This window comes from Lichenostomus cassidix, chromosome 21, assembly GCF_008360975.1.
Source record: "Lichenostomus cassidix isolate B80296 chromosome 21, HeHo_3.0, whole genome shotgun sequence".
NCBI classification, from domain to species: domain Eukaryota; kingdom Metazoa; phylum Chordata; class Aves; order Passeriformes; family Meliphagidae; genus Lichenostomus; species Lichenostomus cassidix.
In genome coordinates, this window is record NC_139501.1 from 909,256 (window position 1) to 925,442 (window position 16,187).

At 44.8% G+C, this 16,187-nt stretch overlaps 1 protein-coding gene across 6 annotated transcripts in view; it reads left to right on the forward strand.

The window, feature by feature from the left end:
• RERE (arginine-glutamic acid dipeptide repeats) overlaps positions 1–16,187 on the forward strand; it is a 164,905-nt gene that overhangs the window by 43,626 nt on the left and 105,092 nt on the right. For 5 of the 6 annotated variants that reach the window (XM_085079931.1, XM_085079926.1, XM_085079930.1 and 2 more), the window contains one exon: positions 10,141–10,608. In XM_085079931.1, the coding sequence (XP_084936057.1) occupies positions 10,287–10,608 (322 nt within the window). In that variant the 5' untranslated portion in view covers positions 10,141–10,286. Of the gene's footprint in view, positions 1–6,981; positions 7,100–10,140; positions 10,609–16,187 lie in introns of those variants that run through there. The other variant, XM_085079927.1, reaches the window with a different exon arrangement.

Below are 16,187 nucleotides of genomic sequence, written 5' to 3' on the forward strand. Positions count from 1 at the left end.
TGCTGGGCAGATTTAATTAGGTCCCAGTTGCTTGGGCAACTGGCACCTAGTGAATTTTCTGCTGTAGTATTTTGGAAGTGGCTCTGAAGTCAGCTCCTGGTGAGGTTGGTGTTTCAGGAAAAGCCTGGCTGGCAGGACATCCTTCTGAGCTCCTGCTTGCTGAGTGCTCAGTGCAGGAAATGATGGAAACTTCAGTCAGGAGTCTTCAAAGCTGAGCTTTTACAAGGAAAACTTCAGTGCATCAGATCCCTAATAAATCATGTAATTTGTTTTGCTGTCTTTGGTTGCTAAGGGATCACAGGTTTTCGTTTGAAAGAACAAGGAGATGTGGTAACCCCAGTTTGTTATTGTGGGAATAAAGAAGGTCTTAAAAGACTTTCCTTGGTCAGAGCAGATCAAACACTGCTCTGAACCATTTATGGTGCTCTGCTTAGTCCAGGGTCTAGTCTGCTATAGACTGCAAGTTGCTTTATTAAACATTTAATGTTGTTTCAGAGATGTTGGTGGTGTCTAACCTTAAAGCTTCACCTTGAAAACAGAGTCAGGAGTTTCACTCTGCTTCATTTTGGGAAAGTAGCCTCCATTTGGAAGGTATTTTCAGTATGAGATGTGGCTTGTGTGATCTTCATTTGCATGTCACAGAGCATTAGCATGTAATTATGAAAGCTAGGGATGGTTTTCCTTTTTAAAAAAATTTTATTTAATATGTACTCCTGCCACAGTACCTCTGCCATGTGCTGGTTTGTGCTGGTGGCAGGGATGAGCTGTGGTGGTACTGAGTGTGAACGAGGCCACCACTTTTAATGTGTAGCTTAGTGGTTATTTGCATTGGTTATTCTGTGCTTAATGGCTTAAGGTCTTACTCTGCAGCCTTGTTCTCAGCAGCTTACAAGATCAGACCTAAATACACAGATCCAACTGCTGCTGCCACAGCAGATCCTGCTGGAGTCACACAGGGGCTCAGAGCCTCTGCTGAGAGTCTGCAACTAGAAATTATATTAATGTCTGAAGCGTGACCAAAGCCAGAAGTTATTTCATGCAGTGTTAAAGTATTTCCCCTTGGTGTAGATTAATCACTTGGAGCATTTCTTAATATTTTTTTCCTCTTCTGATGGAAGATGCAGCCAGTGGTGAAGTCCCTTCTTCAGTGGGCTCACTGGCAGTGGGCAGCTGGGCACTGCTGGGGTCACTGCTGGGGCAGAGAAGTTGCTGTTGGGAATGTAATATTACAGTATTGAAACATTTGAAGTGTAGAACTGAGAGTTTGTCCTTTTTTGTTTAAAAATAGTGCTTAAAATCTACTCAGGAACTGAATTGGTTGTTGCCCAGCAGCAGTGGCATGGCTGCAAAGTTATCTTTGAAACTGCTCTTTTTTGAAGGAAACTCTCTGACTTCCAGAAAAGTGGACCAGACCTAAGGGAAAAAAACCTATGGAAGTTTGTCCAGTGAGAAGTCATTGGGTGGCCCTGAGAAATGTGCAGTTTGGGAAGTGGACAGTGTGGAGCTTCACCTTGGGCAGTGCATGGTGAGAGACACTGAGATGCACTTCTGGGGCGAAAATATGTTGAGAGCCAAAGGCTGACATTGACAGCTTTGGTTTCTCTCACTTAAGGTCACACAGGAGCTCGTATGGTCCCTGAAACACAGACCCTCTTTGCACAGACCTGGAACTCGTGTTTGGGGACTTCAGCAAGAGCACAGAGGGATGATGAGATATTTATCACTGCTGCAGACAAACTGGTTTTCAAGCAGTGCACCTCACAGCTTTGTGCTTATTCTCTCTTGCACAGGATTGTCTGTTGGCTTTTCAAGCCATTTTCCTGCTGCCTCGTGGCAGAACCTGCCGGAGATTAAAGCTCAAAGGTCACACTTGCCCCAGCGAGGTTTTACTCCTTTAAACAGGAGTATTTATGAGTGTTTTCTGTGTGCGCAGCAAAGGAAGTGAGGTGTAATTGAATCCATCCCAGTTGCTGAGCACGCTGAGCTGCTGAGCACTGGGCTGCCCTGAGCTGCAGCCAGGCTCTAATGTGACACAGAGCCCAGGCTGCATTTCACACATCAATAAGCACACTTAATCTCCTGATTACAGCAGCGCTGCTGCGCCGGCCAGGAGCGCAGCGAGGGAAATTCTGACGTCTGCTCTGTCATTAACCAAAATAAGCTGCCCTCGGACCAAATGGGAGCAATGGCTGAAATTAAAGGCAGTTCCTCTAGACAGGGATATCATCTGTCTTCGTGCTTATGCAGAAAGTGTTTTAAAATGGATGAGAAAAAATGTCCTCTTGATATCTCTTGCTCATTCAGCTAACGTTGTGCCATCCTCCACCTTCTCAGAATTCCTTTGTTTCCGCTATTACGGAATTTTATGGAGCACTTAAGTGGCACAGCTTCAGTTAGTCTTGTAGATAGTCTCTAAATCTCAGGATGCTGCTTTCTTTAGAGAGAAATTGCTTTAATTATAGCGCATTTCCCTGGGAATGTCTGGTCAGGCAGATCCTGGTGGAGCCCACCCTGCACTTACCCTTCCCTTTTGAGAAGCTCAGATGTGTCTGGAGTTAAATGAAACAGCTCATGTGGCTGAAAACCAGAGGTTTTGCCTTTCCTGCTCAAAGGGGTTTTCCAAAAATAACCTGGTCTAGTTCTCTTTTGGGTGATTTAAATAACTAGAGTTTGAAGCTTTCTGGAGGATGAAAGGATTGCAAAGGGACAGCTGGGTGTTCAGCCATTGGGAAATGAAACATCCAATGGGGAAAAGCACAGCTAAAAACATCCAGGGAGGGACAGTTTGGTAGGTATTTGTAGACATGTTCCAGAGATGGAGGTACCAAAATAAAATTTAGAATGGAAACTGGAATTAGTTGAGAGTTGGAGATCAGTTACACTTGCAGTTGCCAGCAAAGCAGCAATGGGCTCGTTCTATAAACACACAAAAATGAATGTGTTCAGTACTGTGCAAAATTCGTTTTTGTCTTAAAATAAGTGACCTGGAGGCAGACCCAGGGGTGTGATGTACTGGTGACTTGGAGAGGCATCCCTTAACAGCAGGGCTCTTCTGAGTGACACATGGTACTGTTCTGTGCAAGGATTCCTTCCTGTCACCATTAGCTTGGCTCTTACTGTGTGCCAGGAATTTCTCTTTATGCTTAGATTTCTGTGTAGGTATTTCCCAGCTCTGAATTTACAGCACTTTGGAATGTTTTTATTTTACCTTTTGTAGTAAAAATACCACAGACTTCCCTTTTTTTTTGCCACAGATTTGCCTGTCAAGAAATCCATCTGCATGCTTTCAGGGTTCACCCTTTTTGCTTCTCAAAATCTGTCTTATCTGTTCAAAATAAACTGCTGCGTATAACAACAAGTTTTGGTTCAAGTTTTTTTTTTCCCTCTCTGTTTTAAATGTTGTTAAGCAACCTCATAATGCAGATGTTTTCGTGGCTCCAAATGACTTCAGGTTCCCCAGATAATTATTCTTGTTTTCACAGCAGCTCCTGCAGGTCCCATGGGTCTATTCTCCTAAACGGGGGAATTATCCTATGGTATATGAGGGAGTTATCCTGCATGATATGGTCATTTTTTCAAGTTCTGGTTTTTAATGGTGTGATGGGATGACTGCTTTCCATCACTCTGTATCGCTGTAATCATTTACATTAAGCATGAATGACTTCAGAGCAGGGTAAATCCATGGCTTCATATTTATTGTCTGTTTGTTCCCATGGGTTGTGGCTGTGGAGGCCATTAAAGCAGCTTTTCACATGACAGGAGGAGCTCTGAGCATCCCCTTGATGGAAAGGATCAGTGCAGTGGGTTGGGATCTGAGTTGCTGTGCTGCTCATGGCTCTGAGCTTGGCTGCTCCCTGCTTTTGGAGTCACAAACCACACAGCTGCGAAATCCTTGGGGAGTGTGGTGGGAGGGAAAAGGGCTTTGGGAGAGGCTGGTTTTGGTGTTCTGTGACTCAGGTGAGTGAGAGCTGAACTGTTCAGTTGTGACAGAGCAGCAGCCCTGCTGCTCCTGCACTTCTCACCAAACTAACAGAACAGAAAGCATAGCTAATTTATCTGCTAATTTTGGCAGTACAGAAACTTTAAAGATTGTATTGATTTTATGCTGCTGCTCTTGAACTAGTGTGGGGAGAAAAGGTGGCTTATTTGGAATGACATTACTTTTATGGGAGCTTGTGTAAAAGTGTCTAAAAGCAGGTGTTGTTGTGTCACTATTGTGAATAAATTGCTCATCCCTTTTGGGGGAGGTAGGAGCTGAGATGTTCACTCCAAATCTCATCCCCAGTCCTTCAGTGTGCTCTGTGGTCAAAGCTGACTGACTGCAGAATTTTGTTCTTAGGTCTTACTGAATTTCTGGCCTCTCACAGACAGAAACTTGTTCTACTTGTTCTCCCTCTGCCAATAGGAATAACCCAAAGGGAAATGCTACTTTGCTGTCTTAGGTCCTTACCAGCCAATCCTTAAAAATCCTCATGATTGCCTGATGCTTCCCTGGCAATTTGCTCTGAAAAGGTGACTCTGAAGACGTGCAGAATAATCTGTCATTTTTCTCTTGATAAATGCAGGGGTGTTTTTGCCTCGAAGTCTTGCTTTGCTGCTCTTGCCCTGTTCCTTTGAGTTGTGGAGCACCAAGGTTGTGTTGAAGAGAGGGATTTAGGATCTTATCCGGGCTGTCACCCCTGTGGCTGCTCTGTCACACCAAAATCAGGTTTTGGAGCAATGCCACCACATCCCCAGCCAGGGCGTGCTGATGGAGGGTGCAATGTGCAGGGCTGGGAGCTGCAATCTGGCAGCTCAGAAATGTGACATCTCCTGTTTGCTCTGCTCAGGTCAAGTTGGGTAAATAGCAGGGGGGAAGAAAAGGTCACTGTCAGTCATGGGAAACACCTGGAATTGTCTGCTGGGCTCGGTGTGTTGACCTGGCTGCTGTTCCTGTCCCTGTCTCGTTGGGGAGATTGGCACAGAGCAGTTCAAAGTGAACACACACTTTAATTTCATGTACTTAGTGGGCTGTAAAAATGTAACTCCCAGTGCCATTGCTGGCCGCAGTGCTCAGGGCTGTGTTTGTGCTATAAACTCAATGCTGGGGAAGGAGATAAGGAAGACAACTGATAAGAGGCACATAAATCATGGGAGAGACTCCTAAGAGCTTTTTGGGACTTTCAGCAAATTCACTTCCAGAAAGGTCCCAGACTTGTCCCCTGAGCATTCCAGGACAGGCAGCAGGACCCCTTTGACCCCACTGGCACCAGCGGGGTTGGCACAGATCAGAGGAGGAAAATGGACATTTTACTGACTGGGGCATTCATGTTCTGGGGGAAAAGTTCTGTGTGTGTGGTGGTTGGTTGGAAAATACTGTAGGTAAACCCAGCAGGGTGGGGATTTTGCAAGTTGGAGCAAATATCTTTAGTAAAATCTCTCTCCATACAGTGAAATACTTTCCAAGAGTAATGGGGTCTGTATCCTCTTTTCCTTTTCCCTTTTTTTTTCTGTTCCTTCTTTCTTTTCCTTTCTTTTTCCCCCTCCTCTGCTGGTTTTTCACTGAATTTCCCCTCGCTCTGCAGCTGCTGGATGTGTGCTGTCAGGAGCACAGTGCTGGCAGTTTGGGATGATGGATGGAGCCTGGGAGTGGGAATATTCTGAGGGAGATCCTGCTTGAGCTCCTGGAATACTTGGTCCCTCTGAATATCTGCAGCTCATATTTTCCATGGCAAACAGGCGATAGGGAAAGAATGTGGGAGAAAGTTGATAACAGCTGTTCCCTTGTTTCCTGCAAGCTAAAGGTTAAATGTGTGTGGCTCCCTTGCAGTTAATGAGCTTTATCAGACCTGGGGACTCGGGGAGTGTGGGGGAGCCTTGATACCCTTTTTTTTTTTTTTTCCCCCTAATTTTAATCCCTTGCACTTAAACTGAGTTAAAATTCTTCCTTGACATCCAAATTAGAAAAGCTCCGTGGCAGGAACTCTAGCAGTGGCAGCACATAGTTCCTTTAATCTGGCATTTGCTGAAAACAGTGCCTTTTTATCTGGCAATGTGAGACTAGAAGCTTACAGAAGAATGGTCCTGTTGTGTTTATTAAGACTGGGAACACATGACCAAACAAATCTTGTTAAAAGATTTATCTGTCTAGCTTCAAGAAGAAAAAGGAGCTCTTCTCCATATTTTTAGTTGCCCTGCATTCTTAGATGCCTTCCTGTTCCAGTCTCCTAGCATTTCTGGTGGACTTGCTTTCACATTGTCTTTAAAACTTGACTCTTTAATTCTGGTTAAGAGGTTTAAGTGCTTAATGTGCAGAGAGGTGCTATATGTGCCTTTGGCTCTGATAGAGCTTTCCAGGTGTGGAGCTGAAATAACTCTCTGGAACAGGTAACTTGTGGGAGCAAATATCGTCTCCAGGCTGGGATACGTGTGTGGAATGGGTTTTGTGGATGTAAGAAAGGTTGAGACTTAATTTTAAACTAGATTTAAAATGCTGGGGGAAAAAGCCCAACCCTGAACCAGGTGAATATAGGGTAATGATCAGCTGAAAATAATGGTTGTGAACTAATGATTATGAATCAGCATTTGAATATGTCAGGAGGTTGTCAGTATTTTCATTTTCTGCTACAAAGCAGAGAATAGGAGACTTCAGTGAGTAACTCTGCAAACACGTTTTTGGCTCATGTTTGATCTCTAAACAATTTCAGATAAAAAAAGACTTTGCAAGTCTGGTAGCAGAGTGGGTGGAGATAAAGAAAGTTCTCCCAGAGTGGATGAAATAAACTGACTTGGAGAAATGGCCATATCCTGAGGCTCTGGTTAAAAAATAACAACAAAAAGGTCTTCGAGTGTGATTGCAGCGAAGTTAACATTTTTCCTGGGGTTTTTCAGCTTGCATTGAACAAATAATGGACGGGGGCTATTCTGCCACTGCTTTGTACACCAGACTCAGCTATTGTAACGTGATTGTTCCCCTTTGAGCTGCAGTGACTTCTTGCCGGGATGAATTCCCTGTGGAAGGAGCAGCAAAGCAGAATCAAAGGCACTTAATGCCCTTCAGCCTGTGCTGCTGGAACCTGAATGGCTTTGCTGGAGCAGAATGACAGAAGCAGCTGCTTTGGTGGGTTTGGTACAGAGAGAATGAGCAACTGCCAGGGAGTGAAAGCACTGGAAACCCAGGGCACAGAGCTTGCCAAAAACCACTCCAGATTTTCAGTGTGTTTGCCTCAGCTGCCCTAATCCAGAGCTAAACATCTGTGTGATTGCTGTACACGTGATGTGTTATCCCAGTTTACTGCAGGGAGCAGCAAAAAAGGCTCAAAAAAAGGGCTTTCATCATTTCTGTGCTGGTGGTTTTTGGGTTCCCTGCTCATTCATAATTCCACATTGAGTGGTGCAAGTGCTGAACCCACTCAGCATCTGGAGCTGGTGAGCAATGTTGAGTCAGCAGATGTGTTTTCGCAGTGCTTATATTTTGGTAAAGAGCAATTGGGCAACATGGGGAGTTTGTAGCATTCTGTTCCAGGCTGGTTGGTGGGTGAGGAAGGAATGTGTGAGATGTGGTTTTTTCCTAGCCTGTTGCAGCTCCTCGGAAGGTTATGGAGCTGCTTTATTCTTAGACAGAAGTAGTCTAAGTGGTGGTGTTGGTTTAATCTTGCAGGATTTTTGAAATTGAGCATTCAGAGTGGAATAGTCTCGGAAATGTGATATATTTATGTAGGGAAGCCACGGCTATGAAAATTACTTTTTATGGGATTCCCTGAAATGGGAGCTGGGAGGAAAGTGGCCATTTGACTGAAATTTCACAGATGAACAGACTGAGCAAAGCGTGCTACACACTGATTCTTGCACAGCCCTGCTGTAAATGAAATAATCTGAACATGGTGTTTGTTTATTCAGTGTTACTCTTCTGTGCAGAACTGGGTTGTGCAAAGGAAATAAACTCAGGAAAAAAATCCCCATAATAATTGGACTTGTAATAAAAACACTGAAGTACTTTGTTTGAATTTAATCTGAGGGAAGCAGCAAGGACTTAAAGCTGCAGCTCTGTGGAGTTCTGCAGGGTTGGTCTCTGGTTGCTGATGGCAGAATTGGGGTAAATCAGTGTTTCCAGCCCGGAGTGTCACCCTGGGGGTTTGGAGGCTTTTGTGCTCCGTGGCAGGATGGAGATGGACAAGCAGGAGCTGCATTTGGGGTGTGATTTGTTCATTGCTTCACCCACCAGGCATGGGGAGGTCACTGGGTTTGGTGGGATGAACACCTCAGGACAGACTCCACCAGTGCCAAATGGTTCACTTGGAATTCACTTTCAAATTAAAGTCTAGCAAGGAGCAGCCTGCACTGAAATCATGGCTTTCTCAGAATTCTGTGCACAGCTCTGGCTCCTTGAGACTCAGACAATGTGAAGTGGAGCTCAGAGTGTTTCAGATGCAGGTAAAATAAATATGGATGCATTATCTGGCAGTTACTAATCAACTTTATTCGTCTCTAAAACAGGAACTTTAAAATCCTTTTTTCCTTTATGTTTGGAGGTGTGGGGTGGTTGGCACCTTCTTAGCTCTTCATCCTGGGAAAAGCCTGTAGATGTTCAGGTTTCGTATCTGCTCTTTCTGTCATTTGCTACCCATCCCCAGTAATGAAATACTGTGGTGACTGATGGGGATTTTTTAATGGGAAATGGTTTAAACAAAAAAAAAAAACCAGACATTTTGCACTTGCTAGTCCAAGGAAGGTGTTTGTGCTGCATTTGGCTGTGCCCTAAGAGGGCTGTGATCCTTTCACTGATCTTTGCATGAACAGCAACAGAAAAACCCAAGCTGTGCTGCTGGGGAATTCCCCAGCCTCTGGAAATTTAAGACCTTTCTTACTGAATCCCTGCAAGCCTTTGCTATCAGCATTCCCTGGAACTGACAGGTTCATTGTGGTGTGTGCAGTGGAGTTCCTGCATCCCCTGGGTGTTATCAGAGCCATGGCAGCTGCTGTGATGGGAACCAAAACAGCATCATTTCCTACCTGCCTGATGGGTTCATTCAGGAAACGCCTGAGAGACTCCAGGCACAGCCTGAGCTGCAGCAGCAAAAGCAATTTATCTCTCTTTGGCTGTTTGCAGTGCCACGAGGAGCAGTCAGCAGGGACAGGAGTATTGTGGTCTGAGATTTGTGTAGGACTGGAGGAATTTCCAGTGCATGGGATCAGTGACTCCTCAGCTGACTTCTCAAAAATCAAACCAGCCTTTTCCCTTCTCTGATGTGGTTTCAAAAGCTTAATGCATGAGCAATCAATGCTCTCAGGTCTCTGCCTTTCAGACTACATTCTACACTCTGGGCTGATTTCAAGCTGCACCATATAGTAGCTTCCTGGAAACTTAGGAGCTGGATGTGGGCAAATTCAGCATTATTGGCGAATTAGGGAAAAAAAAAAGATAATTTACCTTTGTGTGTTGAATGCCTCCTTTTTGAAATACTCTTCTCTCATGAAAGGTCCTATTTTCATACATGGAAAAGCAGATTTCATTGGCTCAGTTGTAACTACTGCGGTTTGGTTCGGTTTCAATTAATTAATTCCTGTAATCTGTGGATTACAGGTTAGCTCTATTTTTGGAAAAGCAGGGTAGGGGCAGGACTTGCTAACAGATTGCCCTGCAAGTGGCAGATGGCATCCCTTACCCTGTACCAGCTTTGTAGGGCATCACTTGTGAGTGGAGCTGAGCTGGAAAACAATACAGCCATTTGCTGAACTCTGTCATTTGCTTCCAGAAAAAAGCTGGAGACTCTTCCTCCTTTGCACTTGTCCCTTCCTGAGTGTTTGATGGGATTTGTTTTTCACACTTGCATGCTTCCTGTTAGCTCCAGGTATAAAATGATGCCTCTTCTCAGCGAGCATTTCCCATCCAACAAGTTATTACATGTCTGCAGTGCACAGGAGAATTTTTTTAAGGAGTTGAGGGATCTTTTTTGAGGATGGAGGTAGCTTCAGACATTCACAAACACTGAAGTTACCATTTCTATCGAGTCTTCAAAAGGCTGCTTTGTATTTTACTGTTTGTGCTTTCCATGGTGAATTACTTCAGGATGTGGGGTTTAATTAGATTTTAATTTTTATTTTCAGGAATTGAAAGCATTTTGGATACTAACATGTGCTTTTCCCCTCTTTCTCTTCAAGAACCTTTCTAAAACGCTGGGGTTGCTGGAGTGGTTGAATTTTTCCTGGCTTTGAGTGAGAAATTCAGAAGACTGAAGCCCAGGCTCACTGTCTACCTTTCACGGAGGCCCAGCCGTGAGAGGACAGAAGAAGGCACGTGGCGAATCATGACAGCAGACAAGGAGAAAGACAAAGACAAAGAGAAGGACAGGGACAGGGACCGGGACAAGGAGCGGGACAAGAGGGACAAGCGGGAGAGCGAGAACTCGCGGCCGCGGCGCAGCTGCACCCTGGAGGGAGGTGCCAAGAACTATGCCGAGAGCGACCACAGCGAGGACGAGGACAACGACAACAACAGTGCCACCACCGAGGAGTCCACCAAGAAGAGCAAGAAGAAACCCCCCAAGAAGAAGTCGCGCTACGAGAGAACCGACAACGGCGAGATCACGTCCTTCATCACGGAGGATGATGTGGTGTACAGGCCTGGAGGTAAGGAACTCTGCTTTGGTGGGTTTTCTGGAAGTTCTGGTGTGCCAGAGCTGCCAGCAGGGCTCAGCCAGCACAGAGCTCCCTGGGAGCTGCAGTTGTCCCTGGCCTGGGGGAGCTGCAGCCTGTCCAAGTGTGGGTGTGCATGGAGAGCTGCTGGCTGGGTGCTGTGGTGGCTGATTTGTGGCAGTGAACTTAGCTCCCCTTTGGAAAAGAGCCACTCTTTCTGCTTTCCACTGCATTAATTATCTGTGTATCATATGGAATCTCTGTCCCTGGGAGTTTGGAGGCTAAATTGGATAATGCATTAAATGCTTCACTCCCACTTTGGAAGGAGTTCTGCTCTGAGCCGGAGGTCTGACCTGGGGGATGTGGAGACATCTTCCAGCCTTTCTGGCAAGGTTTTCTGGGAATCTGGGATTGCTTTGTAGAGCTCTGCTCCTGTGTTCTGTGAAATATAAACCAGGCTCAGACCATGAGACTGAGGATCTCATTCCTGCTATTCCATTGACTTCACCCTCATTAGTGGCTGATGCTGTGCACAGCTGTTGGGCAGAGCAGGGTTGGCATCAGGGATGTTTTGGGGACATCAGGGGTGTTTTGGGGACAGCACCAGGAGCTGGCAGTGTGCTCTGGCTGTCTTGGATGTGCCTCTTAATTACTGCCAAGTTCACATGAAGTTTTTAGGGTCTCCTGTAAGGTTTCAAGGTGTAACCTGTAGCTGCTGCTGGGGAATGTTTTCCTCAAACTGTGCTTGAAATGAGATTACTCAGCTCTGTGTGTTCCCTGGTTTTGAGTACAAACTTCCCTGTCCATCTGCACACTCCCAAAGTGCTGCTTGCAGTTTGTGTTTGGCTGCACTATGGAAAAGGCCCTGGAAATGTGACATTCCTGCAGTGCAGAGCTGTGGTGACACTGCTGGGGCAAAGCAGAGATGCACTTAAGCTGCAAACAGGGGAACCCATGAGGTCAGACCTAGTCTGATTCTCCATGAGGTGCTGAGCAGCTCAGCCACAGAAAGCTGCCGAGCTGAGATGTGAGTGTTGGAAGTGCAGCCTGCAGTCTGGGTGGCTGGGAGTGTTCTGGAGTGTTTGGGGCACGAGCAGCTGCAGCTCCAGGTGGGCAGTGCTGCATTCCATCCTCCTCCTCCATGGCAGAGCTGTGCAGGCTGTTTGTCACGTAGCTCTACTGAGATTAGTCAGAATAGCTCCTCTCTTGAAATGCTTCAGCTTCAATTTCCACTCATTTCATCAATCACTGCAAAGGAGCTGTTTTTGCCTTGGTGTCAGGGCTCGTGGCTGAGTAATATTTGTTTTTGAGCTGTGGCAACTGGGAGCTGCGGAAGCGTCAGCTTTGGTGGCAATCTTATTTTCAGTGTCAGAGGATGAAAAATAATTCAGAATCTGTTGAGAACAGCTGTTGTGTGGGCCCAGGAGTACAATGTGATACACTGGCTTTATTGCAAAAAGTGTTTGCTTAAAATGAAGATGGGAAATCAGTTTGTGGTTTTATGCTGTGGTAGGATGGAGCATGGAGGAGGTGCTCCAGAGAAAGAACAAGGAGAGCCACAGTACTTGAGATAATTGGGATAGTTCATAACTGTTCCATAATTTAAAAAACCTGCTTAAGGAATTTTACATTTTGTTATTAGTAATCAGCACAAGAGATGGACCCTGGCATTGACACTTTCCTGTTCTGTTGGCTCTTTGTGTTGTTGTAAAACTTGTCTTGGAAACTGCTGAGAGTGATGAGAGCAAACAGCTCAGCTCTGGAGGCACCTGAGCATGGCTGAGGCCTTAACTGAATAGACCCATTTCTAAACTTGATTTAGAATGTGATTTCTTATCAGGAGTGAGATCTTGAATACACATTGCTTGATGTGTCCTAAAGCAAAGTTAGCATCCATTATGTACAGGGAGGTGTATTTGTAGCTAAGGGTGCAAATTACATAAATTTTAAGAGGGATTAGAGAGTTTAAATTAATGAGACACAGCAAGGATTAGAAAGATGGAAATTAAAGGTGTGTGCAGAAGGGATTGCTGTCTTCAGCTTATATCTTCTAGGCTTTAAGGAAAGGCAATCCTTTCCAATCATTTGATTCTTTCTCTTAAATACTCTCATCTGATATAGATGAAAGTTCAAGGTCTGCATTTCCCTCCTGTGAAGTCCTTGGTTAAAATCTCATTCTGTGTTTACCCCATTGCTGTGGAGTACTTAATCCAGCACTTAATACTGCTTTTTTTCTGTGCTGAGCTCAGCAGCTGTATTGGAGTAATAGCAAATAAACTAAATAAACAGATAATCAAGATCATTGAAATTTTTTCAAGTGAAAGGTTGCACTGTATTGTTACTATGTAAATACTGCACTTATTAATTTGCATAGCTATAATGAATGCGTGCACAGCTTTAAATAATGTATTAAACAGAATTGAGTAGGGCTTAGACAACACTATGCAATTAATCTTCTCTACTTTGCTGGAAATCACACAGGCCTATCCTAAAAGCTTGTTGGCCCAGTTCCCCATCTGTCCTCAGTCTCCACAACCTCCCTCCCATTTCCTTCCCAATCTAATCTCTGGGGTTTTCTTTCTTTTCTTCCCCCTCACCTTGCTGTTGTCAGAATTGCTGTTGCAGTAACATTAATTTTTGTTGCTCAGTGTATATTCAAATATACATGAATATATTCAGATATATTCAAATACAGCATGAGGTGATGATAACAGAAGAGAGTTGTGTTAAGGCTGAGAGTTTTTTTTTTCTCCTCCTGGATTTCAGTTAGATTATTTAATGCTGATTTTCCTTCCATCCCCATGCATACTGATCTCCCTTCTTTTGCCAGAATCCACCTCAGGAAGGGCTGTTATTGTATTAAAGCCACAGAAATTAGTAGAGGTGGATGGTGGTGCTGCTGTCCTGTCCTGGTGGCACCTTGGATCCTGGGCTGGAAATCCTTTGCTGGGTGAAAGTCTAAATTGGTTTGGAGCCTGTGCAAAACAGGGACTGTCACCTGGAGATGGGGACAATATTGTTTGCTTTGCCTACGTAGAAACATTTAAAAGGATCCACAGGAATTAGAAGGGTTTATGAGGATCTGTTTCTGCAGTGACATCAGAGCTATATAAACACAAAATCAGCAGGAGGGAAGCCAAGGTGAAGTGCTGGGGTGCATGCAGAAATGCTCTCCCTGCACAGCAAGCAGGGACCTGCAGATCCTAAATTTTAGTTTTTGCTGGTGTAATTAATTGTTTGTGTTGCCTTTATTGAAGCTGTGTCACTCTTTGGTGTTGCTGTAACTGAGGAAATTGCTGAAATGGTTGTTTTCATCCAGAAATCTTCCTGAACTTTATAAAAACCTGAAAGCAAGAACCAGAGTGCTTCCGCCCTATGTACAGGTTGTCTTTGGATGTGGTGAAGCTGAAGTGCCCAAACTGCAGTGCTGCTGCTCTGACAGGGCTTGGCTTGTGTTTGACACTGCTCCATGTGTTTGTCCTTCTTCTGGATGCTTCTGTTCCTCCTGACAGCTTTATCAGCTGAGAGTGGCCATGCCAGAATTCTGTATGAAAACACACACAATGCAAACAGGAATTTTTTCTAAAAGCTTTGAGGTTCCGGCAAGTGTGTTTTAGGTTGCTGAAGTTGGAAGGAGAAAAGTTAATTGTTTTCTGGGAAGTTTGAATTTTAATTTGGTGCTTGGGCAGAAGGAAGAAATGCAAGGAAATGACTCTTTCAGCTGGACATTGTAATTTGAGGAGGTCTTTGGGCAGACAGTTGTGCTCTGTGTGGGTTGAGTGAGTTTCTCATGGAGATGTGTGTTTTTGCATGTGTGGTTTTCTATTCTCTTCCTCAGCAGCTCCAGTTGATAGGAACATGTGTTCTGGAATGATGCAATCTGTATTTTCCTCTTCTTTTGAAAGTCTGTTACCATTGTGATGGTAGATTGTTGAAATAATTCAGTGACAGACTTTCAGCTGCTGAAAACAGGAATAACCTTAGGAGCTGTGCAGTGCAATGTGGTTATAAAAGTTCCCTTATTTTTCACACTTCCACCACTGTTTTCAACTTTTCTGTGTATGTGAACAGAGATGAGGAAAACTTAATATTTTTTTAGAAAATAGTATCTTTAAAACTTTTGTTCCAATGAAAACAAACATATTCTTTGCCCACTCCTCCTTTAGTAATTAAAACAAATTAAAAACATTAGAGAAAAGGCCTGGATTAGTAGGTGAGTCTTAAAACCAGTCAGGAGGGTTAAGCAAATGCATGGGAACATCACAGGAGGGTTTTTTTGAAGGTGATTGAGGTGTGCAGAGCACAGAACAGCCTGTTCAGCTGTGCTGGTTTTGTTCTGTGCTGAGGACATCACAGGCTGCAATTAGTGATTGCAGAGGTGAGGTCTGTAATGAGCAGGTGAATCATATTAATTGTGGAGAAGAATGAAGGATCCACAGCAGCCCAGAGCAGCTCCTCATGCACAGAGGTAACTTTGGTCCTGCTGTTGCTACAAACAGTGAGATGGAGGCAGCCTGGGTAAAAAAAGCCATTTAGTGGGTTTGTTGCCATTTCCTGGAGCAGGAGGCACTGCTGGGCCCGGGCAGCTGCTGGGGCTGACAGATGGAGCCTTAAGTGCAGCTCAGGGCTGAGCTGGCAAATGGATTCCTCTGGCTTTGTTTGGTCTGTGGGTAAATGGGGAGAGCAGCTCTGAGGGGCTGGGGGTGCACTGGGAGCTCCTGCACCATTCCTTGTCCATGCTCATTCATTTTATTAGGCTTTCAAATGAAGAATAAAGGTGCCACAGTACTGGGGATCTCCTGCACCGTTCCTTGTCCATGCTAACCTGATTATTAGGCTTTGAAATGAAGAATAAAGGTGCCACAGCAGTGCTGAAACACTGAAGGCACTCCTGCTGAAGATCAGCTTCACAGCTGCTGCACTGATTGGTTCTGTAGGAAGGAATTCTCAGAGCTATTTACAAGCTGGAGCAATAGGAAAATATTTTTCCTTCCAGAAAATACATATTGATTTTGCAAAAGGAAGATAATTTCTCAGTGGCTGTTTGCAGGTAGGCAGGTGTCAGGCTGGCAGCAGCAGAGCACAGGAGTCACTCAGGAACACAGCAATCTGTGAAAATCAGCCTCACTCAGGTGACACATGGAATTTCCCTCTGCTGAGCCTGTCCTGTCAGGGCTGCACCAGCAGCTGGTCAGATGGGTTGCTCTGTGTTTGTCTGTGAGGAAGATGAAGTGATGGGTGAGTCAGGAGGGAAATAGGAATGGCTGTAATTTTTTTCTGCTCCAGGGCTACACAAATAAAGCCCATCCATATTTGGATGAGCTGTTGGGGTGTTACACTGTAATTATCAGAAGGACAGCAAAGGGGAAGGGGTTAACAACCATTTGGTGTTTGTGATGGGCTTGGGAATAGCAGAGTTTTGTGTGCAGAGTCCTCCTGGTGTGCTGTGTGAGTCAGGTGAGGTCAGTGGAGATGTGGTGCATTTCTGGTGCATTTTTGTGTCTCCCACTTGTAGAAAGGAGTGTCCATGAAGAGGTTTGGGGGACAGCTGGGTACAGGTGTTTGTGAAATAC